This window comes from Ctenopharyngodon idella, chromosome 7 (assembly GCF_019924925.1).
Source record: "Ctenopharyngodon idella isolate HZGC_01 chromosome 7, HZGC01, whole genome shotgun sequence".
NCBI classification, from domain to species: Eukaryota; Metazoa; Chordata; class Actinopteri; order Cypriniformes; family Xenocyprididae; genus Ctenopharyngodon; species Ctenopharyngodon idella.
Window position 1 is genome coordinate 21491793 of NC_067226.1, and position 26218 is coordinate 21518010.

General features: G+C 35.9%; 1 protein-coding gene across 2 annotated transcripts; it reads right to left on the reverse strand.

Annotated features, from left to right (window-relative positions):
- On the reverse strand, positions 1 to 26117 carry tbc1d19 (TBC1 domain family, member 19). 2 transcript variants are annotated; one of them, XM_051900975.1, is made up of 21 exons: positions 25909 to 26117; positions 25715 to 25787; positions 25208 to 25253; positions 23161 to 23236; positions 22618 to 22692; positions 22462 to 22525; positions 20938 to 20984; positions 20533 to 20643; positions 20128 to 20200; positions 19714 to 19752; positions 17275 to 17387; positions 15262 to 15336; positions 14114 to 14176; positions 11838 to 11922; positions 11706 to 11750; positions 11492 to 11519; positions 11293 to 11320; positions 11089 to 11180; positions 8853 to 8968; positions 8547 to 8617; positions 1 to 2028 (listed from the first exon to the last, which is right to left on the reverse strand). In XM_051900975.1, exons 1-21 carry the CDS (start codon positions 26005 to 26007, stop codon positions 1954 to 1956), a joined length of 1494 nt encoding a protein of 497 aa, XP_051756935.1. In that variant the 5' UTR covers positions 26008 to 26117; the 3' UTR covers positions 1 to 1953. The 2 variants fall into 2 exon arrangements, with proteins under 2 accessions (XP_051756935.1, XP_051756934.1); XM_051900974.1 differs by having other exon boundaries at positions 11293 to 11402; positions 11487 to 11519.
- Positions 26118 to 26218: the final 101 nt, after the last annotated feature.

The window sequence follows — 26218 nt, forward strand, 5'->3', positions numbered from 1 at the left end:
TCATGTGTAGAATGTACAGCTTTTATTGAATATTGAATTAACATTTTAAAATGTATTTTAGGCAATTCTTAACATGCGAATCTGCATAAAAAAGCTAAATGTATGTTACATTATTGCACATGCAGAGATGTGTAAAGTGTCCCCCGTTCTCAATACAAACAGATGATACTGACAAAAGAACATAATTTTGAAGTCACACACCGAATAAATTAACTGCATTTCCTTTCAAATAAATCAATAACATTTTTGGTGATGTCAGGGAGTGTAACAAATTCTGGGCTTATTATTAGTCACACAAAACAGCCATTATGCCAATATGAAAGGCAAAACACGCATCTCAATCAGTACTGCTTCTGTCATCCAAATTATATTTATGTTCATAGTGTGATAAATTCTCATCCAAATTCATGGCACTAAGCCAAAGGACTAACAAGAGTAACTTAACCGGAGTAGACTTTCACTATGCCAAAGATCCTGACAAGGCCTAATCTTTAAAACTTACACTACAACCATTAACATCTAAAATATCCTACAAAATGAACTTCATTTTCATGGAAGACCATACTGATTTTTCATTCATGATATTTAGCTATGTGGCATCAAGCACAGCATGTCCATTCAATTCTAAGTCATCAGTAGATTAATCACACTAGTAAAAAAAAAATGTATTTAAAATTCATTTATTTCATATTTAGTATATATCTATTAACATATTTACTGACATATCGCTTGAGACTTGCTGATATAAATATTATAATTAAGTTACTTAAAGTTACTTAAAATGTGTTTTACTATCACTTTTAGTAAGGATAGAATGATCGCTGTATAATATCAGTCTTTAAATGCAAGATATTTAAAGTGTACCTAAAGTATACTTGCAATAGTTTCATATTAGCACAATCAAATATACTTCAGTATATCTTTAGTTGGACCTCAGCACTACTTCCGGATAACTAAAGTGTATTAAGTACAAAATAAGTAGTTCCAATTTAGAAGACTTTAAGTATATCAATTTAGTATACCAAAAGTACAATTGCAGGGTATTTATATTATGTATTTGTAGTATACTTAGCATAAAATAAATGTATTTCAAATACATTTTGGTTTATTTATTTTCACTAGGGCAGTAGATTAACAAAAATTATTTTTAATAGATTTAGTTTTAATTAACAATAACAACACTCGGAGTTACATAGTATTCTTTTAGGTTAGCAGTGATAATATGGCATGATCAACACATTCATAACATTTATAAATAAGAATATATTTAAAAAGGAATGTTTAAGATAATAAAGACTGAATGACACTGCATATGGTTTATATATTATTATTCTGTCCCATGTGTCACTATTACAGTTCAAACTATGCATTGAATGCAATGCAACCTAAAATGGGGCATTGGCAATTCATTATACTCCTGTAATCGAATGCATTTCTGTGGAAAAAGGATGAAAGTGGGATGGACCTTTAATTTATCCTTTTGGAATTCAGTGGATTGTGAGAGGCAGTTACATACCAGAATGGAGCAAGACGGTTAGACGGGAGGGTTTATAACTTAGAGGAATTGGTTATGTTAGGTGAAAAGGAAAGTCACTTTATTGCCATATTGCTACTTAAAGGAGCACTTCACCCAAAAATTAAAATTGTTATTTTGGCATCACCATCATGTCATACCAGACCTGTATGACTTTCTTCTGTGGAACATAAAAGAAGATATTTTGAGAAATGTCTGTTTTTGTACATACAATGTCAACCAAAATGGTTTGGTTACCAACATTTTTCAAAATATCTTACTTTGTGTTCTGCAGAAGGCAGAAAGTCATACAAGTTTGGAATGACATGAGGGTGAGTAAATGATGACAGAATTTTCATTTGTGGGTGAAATATCCATTTTGAGTGAACATGAAATCAAAATGGACTGGAACATCCAGCCACCAATACACAAATGGCTCATCAGACGGAAGTGGCGAAGAGGAAGATCTGCAGCAAGGGCATCACCTTCAGGGTTGAGAGGTCAGCAAGAACAGCCTACAAGAAGAAAAGAATTGAAAATGAGAAAAACAAAGACTCTTTCTGTAGATTTATGCTAGTTTCGAGCCTGTCATTAGCTGCGTTTACACGGACCCTAATAATCCATTTGTAATCAGACTATTAGCACAGTCGGAATTTAAAAAAAAAAAAAAGTCACATGTAACCATGTCAATCGGAATGAATTTGCCAAATCTGATTAAAATTTCATTCAGATTATAAGGGGTGGTTTAAACTAGTGCTGTCAAATTGATTAATCACGATTAATCACATCTAACATAAAAGTTTGTAAATATATACAGGTGCTGGTCATATAATTAGAATATCATCAAAAAGTTGATTTATTTCACTAATTCCATTCAAAAAGTGAAACTTGTGTATTATATTTATTCATTACACACAGACTGATATATTTCAAATGTTTATTTCTTTTAATTTTGATGATTATAACTGACAACTAAGGAAAATCCCAAATTCAGTATCTCAGAAAATTAGAATATTGTGAAAAGGTTCAATATTGAAGACACCTGGTGTCACACTCTAATCAGCTAATTAACTCAAAACACCTGCAAAGGCCTTTAAATGGTCTCTCAGTCTAGTTCTGTAGGCTACACAATCATGGGGAAGACTGCTGACTTGACAGTTGTCCAAAAGACGACCATTGACACCTTGCACAAGGAGGGCAAGACACAAAAGGTCATTGCAAAAGAGGCTGGCTGTTCACAGAGCTGTATCCAAGCACATTAATAGAGGCGAAGGGAAGGAAAAGATGTGGTAGAAAAAAAGTGTACAAGCAATAGGGATAACCGCACCCTGGAGAGGATTGTGAAACAAAACCCATTCAAAAATGTGGGGGAGATTCACAAAGAGTGGACTGCAGCTGGAGTCAGTGCTTCAAGAACCACTACGCACAGACGTATGCAAGACATGGGTTTCAGCTGTCGCATTCCTTGTGTCAAGTCACTCTTGAACAACAGACAGCGTCAGAAGCGTCTCGCCTGGGCTAAAGCCAAAAAGGACTGGACTGCTGCTGAGTGGTCCAAAGTTATGTTCTCTGATGAAAGTAAATTTTGCATTTCCTTTGGAAATCAGGGTCCAAGAGTCTGGAGGAAAAGAGGAGAGGCACACAATCCACGTTGCTTGAGGTCCAGTGTAAAGTTTCCACAGTCAGTGATGGTTTGGGGTGCCATGTCATCTGCTGGTGTTGGTCCACTGTGTTTTCTGAGGTCCAAGGTCAACGCAGCCATATACCAGGAAGTTTTAGAGCACTTCATGCTTCCTGCTGCTGACCAACTTTATGGAGATGCAGATTTCATTTTCCAACAGGACTTGGCACCTGCACACAGTGCCAAAGCTACCAGTACCTGATTTAAGGACCATGGTATCCCTGTTCTTAATTGGCCAGCAAACTCGCCTGACCTTAACCCCATAGAAAATCTATAGGGTATTGTGAAGAGGAAGATGCGATATGCCAGACCCAACAATGCAGAAGAGCTGAAGGCCACTATCAGAGCAACCTGGGCTCTTATAACACCTGAGCAGTGCCACAAACTGATCGACTCCATGCCACGCCGCATTGCTGCAGTAATTCAGGCAAAAGGAGCCCCAACTAAATATTGAGTGCTGTACATGCTCATACTTTTCATGTTCATACTTTTCAGTTGGCCAAGATTTCTAAAAATCCTTTCTTTGTATTGGTCTTAAGTAATATTCTAATTTTCTGAGATACTGAATTTGGGATTTTCTTTAGTTGTCAGTTATAATAATCAAAATTAAAAGAAATAAACATTTGAAATATATCAGTCTGTGTGTAATGAATGAATATAATTTACAAGTTTCACTTTTTGAATGGAATTAGTGAAATAAATCAACTTTTTGATGATATTCTAATTATATGACCAGCACCTGTAAATGTGTGTATACTCTGTGTGTGTGTGTGTGTGTGTGTGTGTGTGTGTGTGTGTGTGTGTGTGTGTGTGTGTGTGTGTGTGTTAGGGCTGTCAAAATTAACGCGTTAACACATGAGATAATTTTTTTTTTTTTTTCAGTTTAATGCATTAAATATTTAAGGAAATTAACGCAGCATTCGTTTTTTTTCCGTCATCCTTTAGATAGCATTACATTATATGATCATATTCTTATTCATGAAAATGCTTTTTGCATGAATAACCCTTCAAGTGTGACAAGACACAAAAGAGAACTCAGTGGCGCGCTGTCTGTGAATCTCCTGTCTGTGTGACAGACACACGACTTTCTGTGACACACACACAGAAAGCCACTTCATACAGCGCGCCGGCCACATTGAGTTCTCTTTCATGCTTGAATGAACAAAATCACACAAAATTATGCCAAAATGCCAGTTTTGTCGAGTATCCTCGTAAGCACGGTCTTAAATGAGTTAAATAAAGTCTTAAATGAACAAAGAGTTGCGAGGAAATAGAATGCGTGTCAGATCCATGTCATGTGCGTCAGGTCTTAAAGTGACAGCAGCCTAATAAACCTGCTTCTGTGATGTCTGTCATTAAGGTTAAACAAAAGAAAAAAGAAAATCACTCACTGCTCTTGACTGATTAACTTTTATAGCTTCAATAAGGATTAATTTATATTTAATTTATAATTTATGCAGTGGAGACTGTGAAGTGTTTAATTTCTATATATTTTCTACCTGTTAGATCAAATATTTAAAATGTACTGTCTTTATGTTGTTTCTACACAAATTTGGAGATTAAATGTGAAATTATTACCATATAAAAATATATTAAAAACTTTAATGTTACAACATTAAAGTTTTTAATACAGGACAACATCCCATCAGTCCTTGTTTTGGACTTTCAACCACAGGCGCCTTGTTTTGGGCGAGGGAAGGGGCATTTTTACTGCTTGATAAATATTAGTAGCACGCCACAAAGCTTCACGTGCTCGTTGTTTCTCAAATTAGGACCCAAAATAGATAAATATTAAGTCTGCTCTTTAAAACAAAGAAAAGAAGCAATGTAGGAGAATTGTTAGTATTGTGCAAACAGTATTCGTGCAGTGTGCGTATGTCAAAAAAAATCAATTCCGATTTGAAGCTTGTGACATATAAACGCACATATCAACCCAATCACTTTATTTAGCGGCCATGTAGCTACTGTAAATATTCATGAGAGAAGCGTGAATTCAGATAGTCTACCAATAAAAACAGGACACTAAAGGTGATGATACACGGGGCAACTTTTTGAGCAATGTTGCCAAACAGTGTTGCCAAGTGATGTTGCTTGGGCACTTTCCCACTGAGAATGGGCAACAAATTTCTATCTGGATACTTTAGATCGAAATTTGTTGCCCATTCTCAATGGGAAAGTGCCCAATCAACATCTCTCGGCTACATTGCCCGGCAACACTGCTCAAAATTTGCCCCGTGTATCATCACCTTTAGTCAAACTACAAGAATGCATAACCGCCAATCCCGTTTCACAAAATGGCATCTGGTGGCCTGCACTGCACTGATGTGACTCAAGAGCTTGTAAGGTGCTAAGAGTGCATCCGTCTCAAAGGAGCCGTTTGGGGCGGGGGCCTTCAAGTTCTCAAGCTTCGGTCCTTATGGAATTGGAAGCAAATAAATTTAGAGGCCCCTATCAGGTTAGCACGTCTCCTCTAATGTTTCATGACCAGGCTTGGGCTCTAAAAATACGACGTGTTATGATACTTTCTCCAGTAGGGGCCAGGTGGTACATAAGGAAGCAGATACTGTCCAGCAGCATCTTCACAGCGTCTTGGGGCCCAGGCCCGTGCGTCACTGCGGGTTACAGCTAGAATTAATGAAACCACTTTTACTACAGCTGTCAATCAAGCAGCTGCATGTGACTGCATCCGACAGCACAGCCCTCTTAATGGCCATAGGATGCTTCAATAAAAGTTGGACATGTAGAAATGTATTTTTTAACTAAAAAATATGCATATTAAAATGTTAAACTAGATAAATAACTGACTAATAATTTAGATTTTTTTTTTTTTTTTTTAGTAGTTAAGGGGCAGTCAAACTACACTTTCTGTTCCACTGACTTGCATTCATATGCATGCGAATGCAGGAGACCGAAAATGCAAGCTCATGCAAAGACGTTTTGGATTTCGTTGTGTTCCAAAGTTCAAGTTTAGTGAACTCTGACTCTGATCTGTGAATTTGTATCACGTGAAGACGTGTGACCAATAGAATATCGATATGCCACAGCGTGACCTATTAGCTGAATTAAAAGAACACAATATTTTTGCAGTAAAGTGGAGTAGACTATATATTTTTACATTTTGGATTTATTATTCTTTGTTTTATGTTGAATTTATGTTTTTTTAAAAAATACATCATATCATGACTGTTGCAGCATCCATAGAAGTTTTGTGTCTAGTGTGGTCTAGTGTGACCATGGCATTACAGTCAGGCACTTTCAATGAAAGTGAAGGGGCCAATTTTTTGCAGAAGTGTAAAAGTCTATACTTAAAACAACTCATTAATCTGACCCAGAAAGTTAAGGACGCATCTGACGATGTTATTTTTCTTGATGTTTTGCAAAAATCCCAGGCAGAAGTATGTGAGTGGGAGAGTGAAAAAGAAAAACAGAAACGTGACTAATGTTAACTTTGATGTACCTTAAAGGGTTAGTTCACCCAAAAATGAAAATTCTGTCATTTATTACTCGCCCTCATGTCGTTCCAAACCCGTAAGACCTTCATTCATCTTCGGAACACAAATTAAGATATTTTTGATGAAATTTAATTTTAAGCAATTTAATTACCACTGTCAAAGCCCAGAAAGGTACTAAAGACATCGTTAGAATAGTCCACGTGACTACAATGGTTCAACCTTAATATTATGAAGCGACAAGAATACTTTTTGTGCGCAAAAACAAAACAAAAATAATGACTTTATTCAACAATATCTTCTCTTACATGTCAGTCTCCTACGCAGTTGGCGCAGTGCAGCGCTTTCGTGTTCTACATCTGAATGCAGACTCAGTATTGGCTGACGTGGTTCACGTGAGCAGCATAACGCATGCGTGTGATGCTGATGCAGGAGCCGGCCAATTATGAGTTGGCTTTCTGACATAGAACACAGAAGCGCCGCACTGCATCAACTGCGTAGGAGACTGACATGGAAGAGAAGAGATTGTTGAATAAAGTCATTATTTTTGTTTTGTTTTTGCGCACAAAAAGTATTCTCGACTACTTTAATGATGTTGTTAGTACCTTTCTGGTCCTTGACAGTGGTAATTAAGTTGTTGTCTATGGAGAAGTCAGAGAGCTCTCGGATTTCATCAAAGATATCTTAACTTGTGTTCCGAAGATGAACGAGGTCTTACGGGTTTGGAACGACATGAGGGTGAGTAATTAATGACAGAATTTTCATTTTTGGGTGAACTAACCCATTAAAAGAGTTGCTTTTTGTACATGTGCATGTTTTTTTTTTTTTTTAATTTGTATTAAATGGTTTTGTCTACTTGATACCATAAAGTATAGTAGCAACAGAAAGCACTGCTGATTGTTCATAGAGTAGAGCTGTAGTTTTCTCATTCACTGATTTCTCATTGCAGATATGAAGGATGTTTTGTGTTTCCATTTTTTTACACAGCCTTTCATTGTGCTCCTTATTGGATTTCTAAAACTGTTTCTAAATTATACTTAATTTTATAGTTAATTTTTCTATTAAAACTTGTGTATTTGAGCTGTAAATGTGTGGTCACATAAGCAAACTTTGTCCATTGTCTATTGATGTATGAATCACAGCTCACAGCTCACTTTCAAATCAAGCAGCTTTCGTTTAGTTCATGTTACTAGTCTGCATATAAAATCTGCAGTTCCTATTGAAACGATTTTGCCCCACAAAATCAAAATTCAAAGAACAACAATAAATGTGGCCACACTTCACAGTTAAGTCATTTCTAGGGTTTTGGGATTTATTGCAATTGCATGGCAACAAAGTTGTAAAATTGGTTATAACTTCACAGAAAATGTTAGAAAGAGGTTTTTTTTTCCCCTCACTAGAATCATGGTAACTATATATTATTTAAGTCTTGGGGCTATACTATTAAAAATTATAACATTTATGGATTGGCCCCATTCACTTTCATTGTAAGTGCTCACTGTTACTCAGATTTCTGCATTCTCATATATATATATATATATATATATATATATATATATATATATATAACAATAATAACACTATGCCACAAATGCTGTTATGCACATAAAGACACAGGACATGCACATACACACGCACAGTGTTGATAGTTAACTCTCATGCTAAAGTTCCCATCACATTTGACATCACAGTCTAAACATTTTAAAGCTGGGTGTGGGGTACTTGGTCCACTTTTAAAAGTGGCTATCCCAGCAATTTTAAAACATGTGCCTTGGGTGGACTGGGTTACTAGAGTTGGCTGCGAGTGAAGACACTATTTCTGTATTCCTTAACACTCACACACACAAACACACACTAACACACATACACGCACACAAACACACACTCGCATGCAAGTAACAACCTCAGCTGATGCCAGTGATGTCACTTCCATTAGGTTTTCGGCTCGGAAGGCAAAGACTGCAGCGGCCAGGACTGAAAAAGAGGGACAGACAAACAGTCTTATTTAAGAGTACACTAACATAGAGGCTTTACCTTCAAAATGAAGGCAAATTAAAAACAGTTTAACACCTCCTAAGCACTAAGGGTTATCTATGTATCCATTCAATTACTGACATCAAACTAAAATGAAATTAAGTGACAGTAAATTTATATGTTTCATGTTCACAATAGCTGGCAAAAGGTCACAAATTAGGAAATGTCGGCCTACCTGCCACTAACTCTAAGGAACCATATCCTAGGATACGGTCCCATAACAACAGGAGCTGGTCAGTGGACAGATATCCTGAGAAGGCTCGGACTATCCACTTAAAGGCAATACGCAACCTAAGAAAGATACACATACGCACAATGAGACATGCCAAAACATACGCAGTGTAGACCTAAACACTACAATTCTGTTATGTTCTTTCACAAATGTTGAAGTGTGAGAATTGTGTGTGCATAATTCATCCACTAGATGGAGCTGCACTGTTACAATATAACAGTGTTTCACTGAAGTGACTTGATAACAGATCTTCATTTCAGCTGGAAACTTGAGTATCATAAGCTTGAAGTATGTATGTATAATACATGAGGCCTTAATAAAGATTTACACATTATTATGTAAATAATAATACATTATAATTAAAACATCAACTAGATTTTAACACTGTCAGAAAAATGCATGCTGTGTTTTTAGCATTCTGCTATGCAGTTAGAAAGGTGTTTTAAGTGTTTTTAGCATGTTGCTTTGCAGGGGTTCTGTGTGGATTTTATCTCAATGCCATGTAGTTGCTAAGGTGTTTTAGTTATGGTGATCCCTAAATAAGGCTTCAGCCTATCTTTCATTGTAAACCTATGAGATTTCTTTTTGTTTTTACCCATCTTATCATCCGGCAGGCAGAAATCATAAAATTGTCAGTCTTAGAAAGTTTTGCGCATAAGTTTAATAGTTAAGGTTGGAGGTTTAAAACAATATCCTAGCCCTAAATATAAAAGATGAATTAAATGTTATTTTACTACCATATCTAATGATAGGGTATTTTTTTTAAAGAGCTGGAATCAAATTAGAATCAACAAATCATCCAAAAAAAAAAAAAAAAAAGAATTGTATCGATCCCTTTTACCACTGCCCAAGAGCAACATGACTATTAAATACATAACAATTAACTAATAAACAAGAATAAAGACAAATTTTCAGTTCAAAAAGACGCAAAAGAGAACTCAATGCGGTACTGGTGCGCTGCATGCGGTACCGCATTGAGTTCCGCATTGAGTTCTACAATGAAAGATAGACTGAAGCCTTATATAGGGATCACCATAACTAAAACACTTTAGCAACTACATGGCATTGAGATAAAATCCACACAGAACCCCTGCAAAGCAACATGCTAAAAACACTTAAAACACCTTAGTAACTGCATAGCAGCATGCTAAAAACACAGCATGCATTTTTCTGACATTGTTAAAATCTAGTTGATATGAATAAAGACACATTTTCATTTCAAAAAAATGCAAAAGAGAACGCAAATCTGTACTTGCGAAAGAGAACTCAATGCGGTACCGTATGCAGCGCACTAGTACCGCATTGAGTTCTCTTTCACGATTGAACAGACAGAAACACACAAAATTATGTCGAAATACCCATTATTGTCAAGTGTCCTCGTAAGCACAGTCCTAAGAAAGTGAAGTAAACTCTTAAATGACCATAAAGAGTTGTGAGAACATCGGATGTGTGTCATATCCATGTCATGTGAGTCAGGTCTTAAAGTGACAGCAGCCAAATAAACCTGCTGCTGTCTGTGTCATTAATGTTAATCAAAAAACAAAAAACAAAGAGAAAAGCACTCACTGCTCTTGACTGAATCAGTTTTGTAGCTTTAATAAGGATTGATCTATATATTTCAGCAGAGCAGGAAAAATCAGAACCAGCCTGATTGGGCCAGTAGAAAAAATCCTTAGGGCTGAGCCCTGATATTTTAAAGCCACAGCTAAATGTGACATTTATTATAATGGATTTATGTGAAGTTCACTTACATTTAAAGTTGTTACATTTTTTTAAGCCTATTAAATATTTAAAATGATGGCTCTCAATCAAACTGTAATGTTGAATGGCTATAATTACTCATTTCATCCCCAGAAATTGAGGAAAAATCCATTTACATCAGTAGCTGTATTGGTATCGGTGATACTAGCCTTCATTCATAGCACTTAGTAAAGATATGCCATTAAGCAAATATTTAAAATATACCTTTTTATGATGTTTCTACATTTCAATGTAAAATTATACAATATAAAAATATAATTATAATTAACAATGTTAGGTGCGATTAATCGCAATTACAGAAACAATTTTTTTTTTAGCGAGCACTAGTATTTTTTTATATTCTACAAGATACACTGTAAAAAAATTTTTTTTAAAAAAACTGACTCAATGAGTAGAGTAATCTGCATTGTGAACTCACGGTTGGGCTCCAATCTCTCGTAGATGGTAGAACAGTTGAGGAAGATGAGTCTGCAGTAACCTCTCAAACTGCAAGCACAGAGACACTATACCCTAACAAACACACATACAGGTTTGCTGAGCTCAGAGACAACCATCATCCTGAGCAAACTGACAGAAAGTCAATCAATCATGTTACAGCACACACGCACACAGAGATACTTACAGATGGATGTGAGGAGATAGAGTGTAATCTGAAGAAATAGCGAATATACATCTCACTAAACACGCTGTACAGCTTAGATGGCTCGTTATATAAGAAACACAGAGGGGCCACTGCAGCACAGGAAACAGATAAGACAGATGTTAAAAAAATAGATTTTGCAATTTGAAGCTATGTGCTTTACTCGTTATACTCACCGTACATTGAGAAGCCATGAAATGGGATGACACCTATGGGACAGACAGGTCATATTCTGTTATACTGATTACCATTATTACAAAATTGTTTCACAATACTGCTAATCTGATGAATCATTAGGTTTCATAGAAATTTCAGAGAATTCAACAAATGAACCAATACATAGTGCACGCTGGGACATGCTATTATGCAAATACTTGTAATAGGTGTTCTCTCACCATTTGGGGGGTAAACCACAGCACACTGCTCTGAGCCAGACTTGCCTGAGAAAAAGACAACATTATAGACTGGATAGAAACTAAGAAAGATATCTGAACTTTGCAACAAAGATAAACATTCAGAGACATTACTTTGGATGCGAGATTTAGGTGGCGTAGCGCTGTTGTAGTTGAAATGCTCAAGGACTGCAGTGTCTCGAGAAAAACACAGCAAGACCTGTGGAGAAAAACAGTTGATAAAAAATTGTCAACACAAACAGACATGGATTACTATTGCAAAACACACTTTGTATCTTTGGTAAATTGCTTATTTACTGATTCAATTACATTGAAGAGCCACTTTAAGGTTTCAGCCTGCTGAGGTCAGGCATGTTCTTTCTCTTTTATTATTTTTCCCATAATGGAAAATAATTCATTTTTTAAAAAGCAATCCTTTGAAAAGCTGCAGACATATTTCATCTGCTTTTTATGATGCAGGTTTCTTAGAAATTTGTTTTAAATGCATTTCTGAAGCGTTCTAATCGTAAGTGGCCAAATACAGTCCTAGCAACCTAAAAGCTCAATAACAGATGACATCAAACAGGTTAAAGGGATAGTTCACCCAAAAATGAATTTCATCATCATTTACTCACCCTGTTGCTCCAAACCTGAAAATACTAAGGTAGTCAATTGGGCCAATATCTGCTTGGATACAAACATTCTTCCAAATATCTTCCTTTGTGTACAGCAGAACAAAGAAATGTATACAGGTTTGGAACAACTTGAGGGTGAGTAAATGATGACAAAATTTTCATTTTTGGATGAACTGTCCCTTTAATGTTTCATATTTAGAAATATTTTTTCGTGTTTGCCAACTCAGAACACCTTAAGAACCAAGCAGAAACACCCTGGCAACCACCCACAACACCCTAGCATCATGTTAGCGAGTTTTGCTCGGCCACTCACATTTTCGTAAAAAAATAAAAATAAAATTATATCAAATATATTTTTATATTTAATAATCATTTAACACTATTCAATCAATCATTATTTAATATTTATATATAATATTTAATTTATATTTAATAATTAATATATTACATTTATAATAATAAAGCAATGTCACATTAAAGTAAAAAGTTTAAGTTTCTAAAATAAAAATATCCCGGATAACAAATTTTCAGTGAAGGATTTGTACTGCAATAAAATTAATGTAATAAAATAAAATAGCTTATGGGTTTAAATACTTCTACAAGATCTTTCTTAAATCACATTCACAGTTCGGAATTTTCATGGAATCCATGCGATTGGCAATTTCACGTGAGGTTGAAAGATTTCCCCATGCAGATATTGCAACGGGTTCAAGTTGGTCACATGAATTCGCTGTGTTGACCAACAGAAAGCTGCTTTGTTTGAAAGTGACTTCTTTGTGAACTGTGCTTCATACATTATTAAATTACCTTTCGTTACATTTCCCTAATGTGACAGCACCTTTAGAGTTTGAATATCACCACCAAGTGCCACTATTGGATTGAACAATAATTATAAATGCTTTCACCTTGTTTTCCCAAAATTCACCTCTCTAACAAAAACATATTACGACCACCCAGTGTCTGAAATTCTTGAACGACCCACAGAGTTCACACTAAACCAATATTTACAAGCAGCCAGGCTTCTTTATCACCTCACACCTGCAACTCATATTACCGTTCCATAGTGACAACACAATGTGCTCAGTGAAGCCCAACACCACTGGCCAATTATTTTGTATATTTCAGCGAAAACTCAGGAAAGAAGCAAAAAAAAGGTTGTAGAGGATACAAGCTAATGAAACACAAATGAACAGCAACTTTGAAAATCTCTTTCAAATTGCTTGCTTTTCAGACTGAATTGCTGACGTGTTTCATAACCATTGATGAAACTAGGAGATCAAGAGTGTATTCTTCCCTAATGATATCTAAAAATGGCCTTATATGTAAGGCAGGGTATCTCAGCATGTTTTACTGTTTTATGGGGAAAAGAAGGAACCCACAAATTAAATTTGAGTATAATTTTATGGTGAAAGTGAACATCAAGCAGTGGAAATTTAATAATACTCCTATAATAAGAAATGACTCATCAATTCCCAATGAATAGAGAGGTCTATCTGTGAAACTCACACAACCCAGTCCTATCTGTATCTGTCCAGATTTAGGTACATGAAGTGAAAGAGCATTGGTTTGCATGGGTAACTTTCTGACAATAGTTTAGCGATATATGCGTACAAAGACCCCTATCAATGTCATGTCTAAAATAACTTGGGAAACTGTTTTACTTCTTTGATTATCAAAGCTGTTATGATTCACTGAGAAAAGTTCTTATTTGTAATCAAGTGATTGAAAGTTTACATTGTGAATGTGTTACACTGACAGTGAAATGCATTCCCCCACCTGATATAAATAGTCCTCAAACACAAAGTAGTAATCGTCATTACTCGCAGTGAGCTTCACATCCTGAGAAGAAAAATCAGGCATTTTAATCAGAAACAGGTACACTAGGCGTGATAAAATTGGACACTTTTTAATATGTAATACCACTGCAAACAAAAAACTTTGATCCTCTTGCCATTATATATGTTTATCACTTATGGCTGGGACACACCAAACCGACGGTCGGTCGCCGGGCAATCAGTGAGCATTGTTCGGGCTAGTTTTGCAGTGTGTTCCGCACGCCAGCTTTAGTGGGAGCTCCATCGACTTTAGTCCGGCCAACTGAGCATGTTGAACTGCTGTCGGACCGTTGGGAAAACAGATCATTCGGTAACACTTTAGTATACACTTTACACTTTAGCATATAAACTATTAACTACTACTTTTCCCTTAATATACTCCTAATTTACTGCTTATTAATAGTTAGTAAGGTAGTTGTTAAGTTTAGGTATTGGGTAGGATTAGGAATGTAGAATAAGGTCATGTAGAATAAGGCATTAATATGTGCTTAATAAGTACTAATAAATAGCCAATATTCTAGTAATATGCAACTAGTTAAAAGACCCTAAAATAAAGTGTTACTGATCATTCTGATTGGTTGTTCAGCTTTGTAAAGCAGTGCATGAGAAGAAAAACGAAAGTGACAAAGCAAGTAAACGACAATGACAAGAGAGCACACAAAGAAGGCGCTTGTAAATTTACCTACACCTTCATCTTTTCAGAGCATTCCAATACGCAAATATTTTCATAACGACATGGGCTGTTTGTAGCCTAATTAATATAAGTGAAAACTGATCGGCATGATTCATATTCAAAATGGTAAGCTTTGTTTACAGTTTACATGCTAGTTGTCCGTCGGCTGTAGTTTTTGTGTTGTGTTCAAATGCAAGTTTTTTGCCCAGACGCAGTTGACATGAGCACACACCACCGGATGCTTTCACTGTCGCTAGTTCTTTGACTTCGGTTTGGTATGTACTGGCCTTAAAGCATATACAGAAAACTTGATCTTGGAAGAAATGAGTCTTTCAGAACTGTTACTATTGGTCAAAAGAGAATAAATGGGAGTATACAAAACCATTTCTATCAAATAAACTGCATTGTAAATGTACCTTATATATTAGGTTGTCCACAAGCAGGCCATGATGTATGACTCTGGCCTTCAGCTGTTCATAATGTGTTATGACCTGTTTAATGAAATAAAAACAAAAGAACTGACAAAGTGAATTTATCTTAGTCAGCTTAATTAGATTAACTAATACATAATGGATAAAGAAGCACCTATACGCAGATCAAACTACCCCCAGTCATTACAGCTAAGTTAATTATACTAACCAATTAACTAATTAAATTGCTATTTGTAAGAAGCATATTAATAGGATCGCTTTCGAACTCTCAATCATGTTCTTATGCTCTCAATGGGATCTCCAGCTGACAATAGACTAATGCAAAAAAATTACAACCAGATCTAAATTATCATTAGATCTTATGCTTATGTCATGAAAAGGCATTGGAGTCAAAACTTTAGAGTTGAGAAACTTTCAATTTACCTGGCTTCAAGTCGTCCCAGGAAGTTCTTACTTGGAAATCGTAATTGTAAAACAACAACTTTATCTTAAATAACTTCCATTAATCTCTAATTTGAAACTGATGCACCTTAAGACAGGCTCTAATCATGAGTCTTTCTAAAAGCCCATTCCCTTACTGTTAGAGGGACCAGAGAATTCTTCGCTTTTTTCTGTGAGGATAGGCATGAGAGCTGGTCACTGTCATCCAGACAGTGGCTTTATCAGCAGTTATATAATTGTTCCACCTGAAACATTTAAACTCTTGTGATTTCCCCTCTGTCATTCCACTGGCTCCTGTCCTGCCCACATCTACAGCATTAGCTTAAAGAGTGAGAGATTACTCCACTTGTTTAAAATGTGTCGCCCCACGCCGGGTGTTTATCTTCTTATTAACACATAGAGAAGGAACATTCTCCAGATGCCGTTTCACTGCTTTAACGGAGGTCCAAAGACTAATCAGGCAGCTGAGAGACATTGCTTTACGTCTGAAAATGGCAGCTATTAGACGCCCAGGGTGAAAAATCACAGCGGGTACCTGATCTGTTATTTCTGCCCCACAAGCAGCTCAAAGCTAATTGCATTGAGAAGGATGATGTTTTTGAAACTGCTTTGTCTGGACCACAGTACAATTTCAGGTCTCTTTTAACATTTTGAAAGGCATTATGCTGTTGTAAGTGTGCCCAGGAACAAGCAAATTATCCGTCCTTAATAGAGGCAGCCAAACCACCTAATCAAGCAAACTTGAATATGGTTCACTGGTATGCACCAGAGAAAATCACTTCCACGCCAACCAAACATACTACATTCTAATGTCAAACTGACTTGAATTTGTACCAAAAGCTCTACTGTGTAAGCACGTTCACCTCTTATTTTTAACTTCTGTTAACCTTCAAAAGAAGTGCAATAATTTTCTACCTTTACTCTAAAACTGTAATTTGCACAGCATATAGAACGTTTCAGTAAAGAATGTTTCTGATAAGTACAAATAAATACCCTTTAAGTGTCAGTTCTGGCCTGTGTTCACAACAACTGCCATAAATGTCAATTAAGATACACAAATAGTTTCATTTGTTTAAATGTACATAAATATTTATGGTAAGTTTATATATGGTTAAGGGTCTGTGCCTGATTGTGTGTGTGTGTAAAAAGGGAGAGAGAGAATGAGTGAGAGAGTGAGAGAGAGAGAGCGAGAGCGAGAGCGAGAGAGAGAGAGAGAGAGAGAGAGAGAGAGAGAGAGAGAAAATACATACATACATACATACATACATATAAACCTGTGCGACTTAAGACTGGTTTTGTGGTCCAGGGTCACATATCTTACTGACCCCAGACTTTTGAACAGTAGTGTATACTATATATATTCCCTTTGAAAACAGGCAACACTATTCTCAACTTCCTCTGAAGAAGCACTTCAAGTGAGGACTCTATAGGTTGCAGTGCATTACAAGTTGTTTGGAACACCCACACAAAAAGTGTCTCACTTCCATCTGGAACGACTCTTCTAACAGTGTCCCCTTTCTAAAATTCCCTTCAGGGGCTTAAAAATTCAGTCAGTACCTCAGGATCATCAGTTGTATTCAGGATGAGAGTCCATAACTGGGCCCTGAGACCCGTGGGGCAGCCCTGCCTGCTGTACTGCTGTGCGGCTGCACTGTCTTGCTCGCTCACCACTACAGAAATGCAGAAAAACAGGAGAGGGACCCTCACATGTTTTAGTAAACACTCTTGAGAGGCTCTTGTAGAATCCAAAGCTAATCTATATACAGTGGGTACGGAAAGTATTCAGACCCCCTTAAATTTTTCACTCTTTGTTATATTGCAGCCATTTGCTAAAATCATTTAAGTTCATTTTTTTTCCTCATTAATGTACACACAGCACCCCATATTGACAGAAAAACACAGAATTGTTGACATTTTTGCAGATTTATTAAAAAAGAAAAACTGAAATATCACATGGTCCTAAGTATTCAGACCCTTTGCTGTGACACTCATATATTTAACTCAGGTGCTGTCCATTTCTTCTGATCATCCTTGAGATGGTTCTACACCTTCATTTGAGTCCAGCTGTGTTTGATTATACTGATTGGACTTGATTAGGAAAGCCACACACCTGTCTATATAAGACCTTACAGCTCACAGTGCATGTCAGAGCAAATGAGAATCATGAGGTCAAAGGAACTGCCTGAAGAGCTCAGAGACAGAATTGTGGCAAGGCACAGATCTGGCCAAGGTTACAAAAAAAAATTCTGCTGCACTTAAGGTTCCTAAGAGCACAGTGGCTTCCATAATCCTTAAATGGAAGACGTTTGGGAAAAAACACCTGAAGGACTCCAAGATGGTGAGAAATAAGATTCTGATGGTCTGATGAGACCAAGATAGAACTTTTTGGCCTTAATTCTAAGCGGTATGTGTGGAGAAAACCAGGCACTGCTCATCACCTGTCCAATACAGTCCCAACAGTGAAGCATGGTGGTGGCAGCATCATGCTGTGGCGGTGTTTTTCAGCTGCAGGGACAGGACGACTGGTTGTAATTGAGGGAAAGATGAATGCGGCCAAGTACAGGGATATCCTGGACAAAAACCTTCTCCAGAGTGCTCAGGACCTCAGATTGGGCCGAAGGTTTACCTTCCAACAAGACAATGACCCTAAGCACACAGCTAAAATAACGAAGGAGTGGCTTCACAACTACTCCGTGACTGTTCTTGAATGGCCCAGCCAGAGCCCTGATTTAAACCCAATTGAGCATCTCTGGAGAGACCAAAAAATGGCTGTCCACCAACGTTTACCATCCAACCTGACAGAACTGGAGAGGATCTGCAAGGAGGAATGGCAGAGGATCCCCAAATCCAGGTGTGAAAAACTTGTTGCATCTTTCCCAAAAAGACTCATGGCTGTATTAGATCAAAAGGGTGCTTCTACTAAATACTGAGCAAAGGGTCTGAATACTTAGGACCATGTGATATTTCAGTTTTTCTTTTTTAATAAATCTGGAAAAATGTCAACAATTCTGTGTTTTTCTGTCAATATGGGGTGCTGTGTGTACATTAATGAGGAAAAAAAAATGAACTTAAATGATTTTAGCAAATGGCTGCAATATAACAAAGAGTGAAAAATTTAAGGGGGTCTGAATACTTTCCGTACCCACTGTACTTTGGTCATTAAGGGGGAAGGGGGAAGTGACATGTGAAGGCCAAGTATGGTAACCCATTCTCAGAATGTGTCCTTTGCATTTAACCCATTCAGGATAGTGCACACACATTAGGTGAGTAGTGAACACACACCTGGAGCAGTGGGCAGCCATTTTGCTGTGGCGCATGGGGAGCGGTTAGCTGTTAGGCACCTCAGTCATTTCCTGCCAGTATTGGGAATCAAACCTGCAACCTTCGGGTTAGAGAGTCTGACTCTCTAACCATTAGGCCACAACTGCCCCCTTGATTTAGAGAGACACTTCCTAAATCCAAATCCTAAAGCAGCTGCCTCACTGCTTAGTCTGTTAATTACTAAACAGGCAGTGTTTTGTATCTGAAGGAACATCCTAAGAAAAGCCAATCATCAGGTCTAATGAACCAGAACAAATTAAAGTGAGATTTAGAGAAAACCAAGGAAATAATTAGTAACTTACACTTCCGTTGTTTGGGGGGACCAAAATGTTTATTTGATTAAAAATCCAGTAAAACAGTAATATTGCATAATATTATTACAACTTGAAATAACAGCTTTTAATTTTAATATATTTTAAAATGTCGTTTATTCCTGTTTAATGTTCATTTATTTATATTAAGGACACCATTTTATTCTTTTGAATGCATAGCATCATGGGATATCACAGGCAGTAAAAGATACATCTATGCTGCCTTCAAATTCTAGCCAGACTGTATTATTTGAGGGGGAAATGGAATTGCAAATATTAAACATCCACAAGACAAGAGCCATAAACTGGTTTTAAGCAAGCATTTGTGCCAAGATAACGACAAAAAAAAAGAGTTTATTTTTACCTTTTTTTCCAATGAGAATGTGCTCACTCTCAAACAAATCTGTTGAAACAGCAGAGAGATAGTGAAAGATAGAAAAGAAGTGAGAGTGCAAACAGACCATACAACACAGATATTTAAAAAAAAATGAGTAGTGAGCCTATTTGGTGGACTTAAATACAATATATAGTACATACAGAATTTAGAGGGTTGGACCATAATACACATCATGAGCAGGGTGTATACAGTGGTGAAGATTCTGTTGACTTGTGACAAGTTATTAGGCTTCCTTTGTTGGTTATCAAAAACAATAGGAACATCCTACAACTATTTGGACCAGTGCGGAAGGACTTTGGGACCTGGCGGGAGTGGAGCTCAGCACACATAATATTCCATTACTCCATGATCATGTTATGAATGAGATGAGTAAATAAATACCTGGGGGAACATGAGTGTGATCATCTATACCAAGCTGCCCATAAGTAAGACCCAGTTCTGGATACGTTTCCCTCTGCAACACATAATGGGCCACAATTATCAAAATGTTTGATCCCTTACAAATAGATAATGATAATGCATCCATTTAAAGACTCGAAAAGGAATTTTGGCCAAATTTGTTTCACATAAATCTCTTCTAATGCATGTCATCTGCTACTCTCATAAAGTAAGTGGATGGCAATTTGAGGTTTGATAGTTTGCACAATCATTTAAATTTCTCTAGAACTCTTAATTGCTGTAATTTGTTTACAGAAATTGTTTCAGATGATTATCAGCAGTTGCAATGCAAATTGTTTGTGTCTTGACATGAAAATAGAAGGAAGTGAAATAAAAAGAGGAACTCACCATTTGAGGAATGTCACGGACGTTGAGGGAAACCTGGATTAAACCCCAGTTGCTTCTTACTGTGAGATCTTCACTGCGATCGTTATTCAGATTTCTTAAACCAATCAGCACCTACAAGACAAGTATAGTAAAAATACTAGACACAGTAAAAGCTAAAACCTTTAACATTTTCTACATATTCCTCTTATCTCAATGTAATATTCCAACTATAAATAAACCATTCATCAGTATAAGTGGTTCTGTGGTGCTATCAAAACAACCTCTCAGTCAATTCTCACTCAGAGTAATTTAACCGAACATTTCCTGAGGGAATCCAATCAGCTGCTTCATATCCAGCCCTATCTTTCTCATTTGGACCGGATGTTTGAAAATAAACTGATTCGATTATATCAGCGAGAGACCCACCTCAAGGAAGTCTTTGGGTGCGTAGACAGGCCTGAATTTGCTTAGGTCTGCAAAAAAAAAAAAAAAAAAACGAAAACAGAGATCTGAATGCTTCCAAACTTGTATATTGTAATGGCCTACCAATTAGTGTCATTGCAAACAAGAGAGCAATAGAACATGGTTGAGAAATTACATGGGCAACATACAAGGATGCTAATCAGAAGTTTTTGTTGTTGTTGTTGTATACTTTATACTTAAAACTCCAATGCAATGACTTGGTAAGATAAAACAAAAATTGAGAAGAAGGAAGAGAAAGGAGAGGGAGCCACAAATAAATGCTGGCAAAATATATTAATTTTGATATTTAGAAGGTATTTAGAGAATAAAAACTTGATGCCAAACATTATGCAAATGATGAGATTCATGATGATGAAATTCTCTGAAGTGCTGATGGCACGATTTTGATAACACACTAGACATATATCACAAAATTTTGAAATAATTAATTTTGGAATAAAATCATTTTAATATTTTTGAAAGAAGATTCTTAGGCTCACCAAGGCTTTTTGGTGAGCGTAAGAATTTATATCCATTATTATCAAAAAATTTATTTATATATATATATATATATATATATATATATATATTATTAATTACTATTTATTTTTGGTGATACTGTGATACATTTTTTTCAGGATTCTTTGAAGAGATAATTCTTACTTACCCCAAACTTTTGAATGGTAGTATATCATGGCTTCCACAAAAATATTAAGCAACACAACTGTTTTCAACATTGATAACAATAATAAATGTTTCTTGAGCAGCAAATCATCATATTAGAATGAATTCTGAAGGATCATGTGACACTGAAGACTGGAGTAAAGATACTGAAAATTCAGCTTTGCATCACAGGAATAAATTACATTTTAAAATATATTAAACTGTTTTTACTGTATCTATGATTAAATAAACGCAGCCTTAGTGAGCATAAGAGACTTCTATCAAAAACATTAAAACATCTTAATTACTCTAAACTTTTGTACTGAGAGTGAGTAAATGATGTAAATGATGACCAAATGTTCAAAGTATTTCTTTAACATGAAAGTATTTCTTTAACATGAACAAAAGCTGTTGGCCTGGCAATATTGCACTCTGTTTCAAAGTCATGACAAAATTGTAAGACCAAAACCAAGAAAAAAGACAGTGTGAAAAAAAGTGCAAAAGAAAACAAGCAGAAAGAAGAATGCAAGAAAGAAGTTATAGCCATTAGCTTTAGTTATTGGGATGCGGTCCAGGGGTCTGGACATGCTCTGGTTTCACAGGAAGGGCTGTTTATGCCAATGTCCTCCAGAAAGCGGTAAATGTTATCATACACACTGCAAACTGATAGCATTGTTATGGAGCTGTTATACTGCTCAGGGCTTCTGTGCGTGAGCCAAACCTCTGTGTGTAAACATTCTGCAATGCATTAACACACACACATACTGAGATGTAACCTCAAACACATGTCAGGAGGGAACCAAAGACTGTGAGCGTCTGCATTACCTGGTTCATCAGTTCCCATCTCGTTCCATTTATTTGTCAGCTCTTTCTGCTCTAGGACGGGACGCTATAAAACAGGGGGGGGGGGGACAACATCTAATTGCTCAAATGAGTATGTCATAGATTCTGTGTTGTACATACGCTGGTTTAGACCTTTACCTTCCGTGCCAGTGGGATTCCCAACTCAGTGCACATACTGTTCAAACTCTTCAGGATCCTCTTCTCCCAGCTCAACTACAACACACACACATTGGGTTGTCATGTTTTATGGGACCATTCCTCATAAATCATTACTCATAGACGTAATAATTTTTATACTGTACAAACTGTATATTCTATCCCCTAACCCTAACCCTACCCATCACAGAAAAATTTCTGCACTTTTACATTTTCAAAAAACACCACTTAGTATGATTTATGAAGCTGGATTTCGGATATTGCCATCTTTCTGCGATCTCAAATTTCATTTCACAATAACAATATATTTCACAATATCGTTATTTTGTGTTATTTTATCTCGTTTCTGTTATTAAAAATAAGAAAAAAAGAAGCAAATTACAAACAATAGGACAAATACAATATAACAAAACTATGAAATAAACAAATTAAGTTATAAGATTATAAATGGATAGAAAGATAAAAAGACGTACAAAAAATAAAGAAGAGAGTCAGAATAATAAAAATGTAAGAGAAAGACTGTACCTGGGCTTTGCGCATATATGCCAAGGGCTCTTTGGTGTGTTCAGAAGGTGCTCTGGGGTTCCCAGGGGGCGGCTGACTACACCACACATAAACATAAGGCACAGACACAAGAACAAACCATCAGTTACATTAGTTTGACCTACAATCAAAAATTAGACATTATTTATGCATTTTTTCAATGTAAAAAATTTTATAAAGTGCCTTTCAACAAGTGCGTTGGTTTTGGAAGTATTTCACCCATTTATTTTTCCCATAGGGATTTAAAAAATATCAGTGGGCCTCTCCCAATGCCCACACTTGCAGTCTTGGCCACTGGAGAGTGTGTCCACATGACAGGAAATAAATGTGCAAGACTGTCCCAGGTCTGAAAAATGCCAAAGTGCAGTACACTTAATGCGGCAGAGCGGTATTTGAGACTAAGCATATCCCATCATTCATCACGTTCAGGAACCTATGTGCCTCGATTTTGCGACAAGTCTAGGAAAACTTTCAAGAGTAATTTAAATGAATTAGATATTACATATAACTTGGGAGCAAAATGTAAAGTGTTGGAAATTTTATTGGTGCAGAGATAACTATGTTTATTTTGTAAAAAGTTTGCAGCTGCTTTTTATTACTTAATCTGAAGCACCACATTTAAAATTGTGTTTGTTACATAGGGACTGAACAAACATTTTAAAGTTTGAAGAGTATTGAAAATCAAAATGTTAATAACGCTCTTGCATTTTTACAACACAATGTTGAAAGTGTGACCCACTGTATAATCATAAGTTATGCATACACACACACACTTGCGGTCTTTGCGCCCACTTGAACACTTGCATCATGCAAGGAGACAAGTGGTCCTTTTGTTTAAAAGTTATAAACTAGGGCTGTCAATAGATTAATCACACTCTTTTTCACTTACAGATTAATGTCAACAAATTAATCACACCCTTTTTCACTTATTGTGGAATTAAGCATACCATTTATCTTAACACGTTCATTTGGTCAACATTTGCTATATCCAGTAAAGTAAACCAGGGTGATTTTCAATTTTTTTCTGCAAGCTTTTTTCAAGATTTATTTAAAAAATATGTTGAAATAATGTGGGCTGATGCCTGCACCAAAATCACATACCATTTATTAACAAGCTTGTAGCTCACAGTAGGTCTCTCTTTAATTGTTTAGTTAAAAATTATCATTAAATATTTAGCATTAAAAATCAATTCCTCTACGAAAAAAAAATGCATGAGAATTTTTCTTCCGGAACCCAACTGTTACACTCTATTGTACCCATATATTGGCTCCTCCCACTCTAAAAACTCTAACATACACCAGACTTTCACATTAATGTCTACACAAAAAAGACATTTAACAGAGACACCATATTCCATTATCAAACTTTATGAAGTCCTGTACTTGTTTTTTTTGTTTTTTGTTTTTTTTTTTTTAGTCCCTTTAGTCTTTTCTCAGCCCCATTACCTTGAAACAGTCATTTTAGGATAAACACATCTCCAAAAACGACGAACAGAAAATGTTTATCTACAAAACATCTGACAATGCTGTTCTTTCAAACAAGGTATACATTAAAGGTATACACATATTTTTATTGCTTTTTTCTCATCTTTAACAATATCCAGCTCAAACAGTTTTATGGGCTACACTCTGTAAAAGCAATTTTTATTGTACGTCAGACACTCCTGTAAATCCTGTCCTGTACTTGTACCTGGATCATTTTAAGCTTAATGATGCAATTCTGTCTCTTGTCATTTTTACATTTTGCCAGAAAGAGTTCCAGTCATAAAACTGTATAAACACTAAAACTGGAGGAAGAAACATTTTATCAGACACTCATACACATACATTGAAAAAGACAGAAAGAGTATATTATCTTGTCTAAATCACATGCCAACCTATTTATTGCTGATGATCTCAGTATGGTAATACAATAATAACAAATCATTTAAAATAGAATAGAAAATACAAGTAGAAGAAACTGGCTAGTGTAATTAATGACGTGTGTTAGAAAAAATATATCATGAATATAAAATGATTTATCACTTACATGTGTAATTCCCTGTAAACTGCATTTTGTAATTTTCTCTCCCAACCTACAAGAATAAAAGGATCAGTGGAACTACAACAGGAAACATGTTCATCTTTTGAGCAAGTTGACATATGACATGTACATGTTTTTTATTCAACATAAACCTTGAGTAGAATATGTATATAAAATTATTTTTTAATTATAAATATATATATACACACACATATAAAATGAAAAAAATAAATTAATAAATAAAAATAATAATAATAATATTCTATATATATATATATATATATATATATAATTATTATTATTATTATTATTATTATTATCAAATTTGAAAACAGTTGTGCTGCCTAAAATATTTGTAAAAACCAAAAGAACAGCATCTATTTGAAACAGAAATCTGTTGTACCAATGTAAATGTCACTTTTGATAGATTTTATTAAGTCTATAATAATAATAATAAAACATTTTATTATTTCACTATTTCACTATAAATTTCATACGACAGTCATGTCATACCTGATGCCTTTAACAATCTTCTCACATCATCTTTCAGTGTTTCTAGTTTAATTTCGGGTTTGTGCATACATTCCTATGAAGAAAAAAAACATCTCTGCAATGAAACACAACAGCAAACGAAAGCTGGCAGTCTATAGTACAGTGACCGAATATCGTGATGCACACTCTGCAGTCAGTTAGCTAAAGCTACTCACTTTAGCCTGTTTCTCCAGCTGAGAGTGTAAATGAGTCCCTTTGAGCCGTTGAACTATCTGCGTTATAGAGACAGACAGCTCTGTGCTCTCGTCCATCATTATCACACTTTAATGTGATTTTTTTCTAAAAGATCTTCATCTGATAGCGCCGCAGCATCACAGGATCACAGGATGAAGCACCCCGTATCCATGTAAATGACAACAAACCCTTCAGGAAACACTGTCCTCAACGCAAGGTTCCGACAATACAGGCCTTTATTAACTTTAATAATAAAAGTTTCTATGGTAACGACTGAAAATAATGAATTTC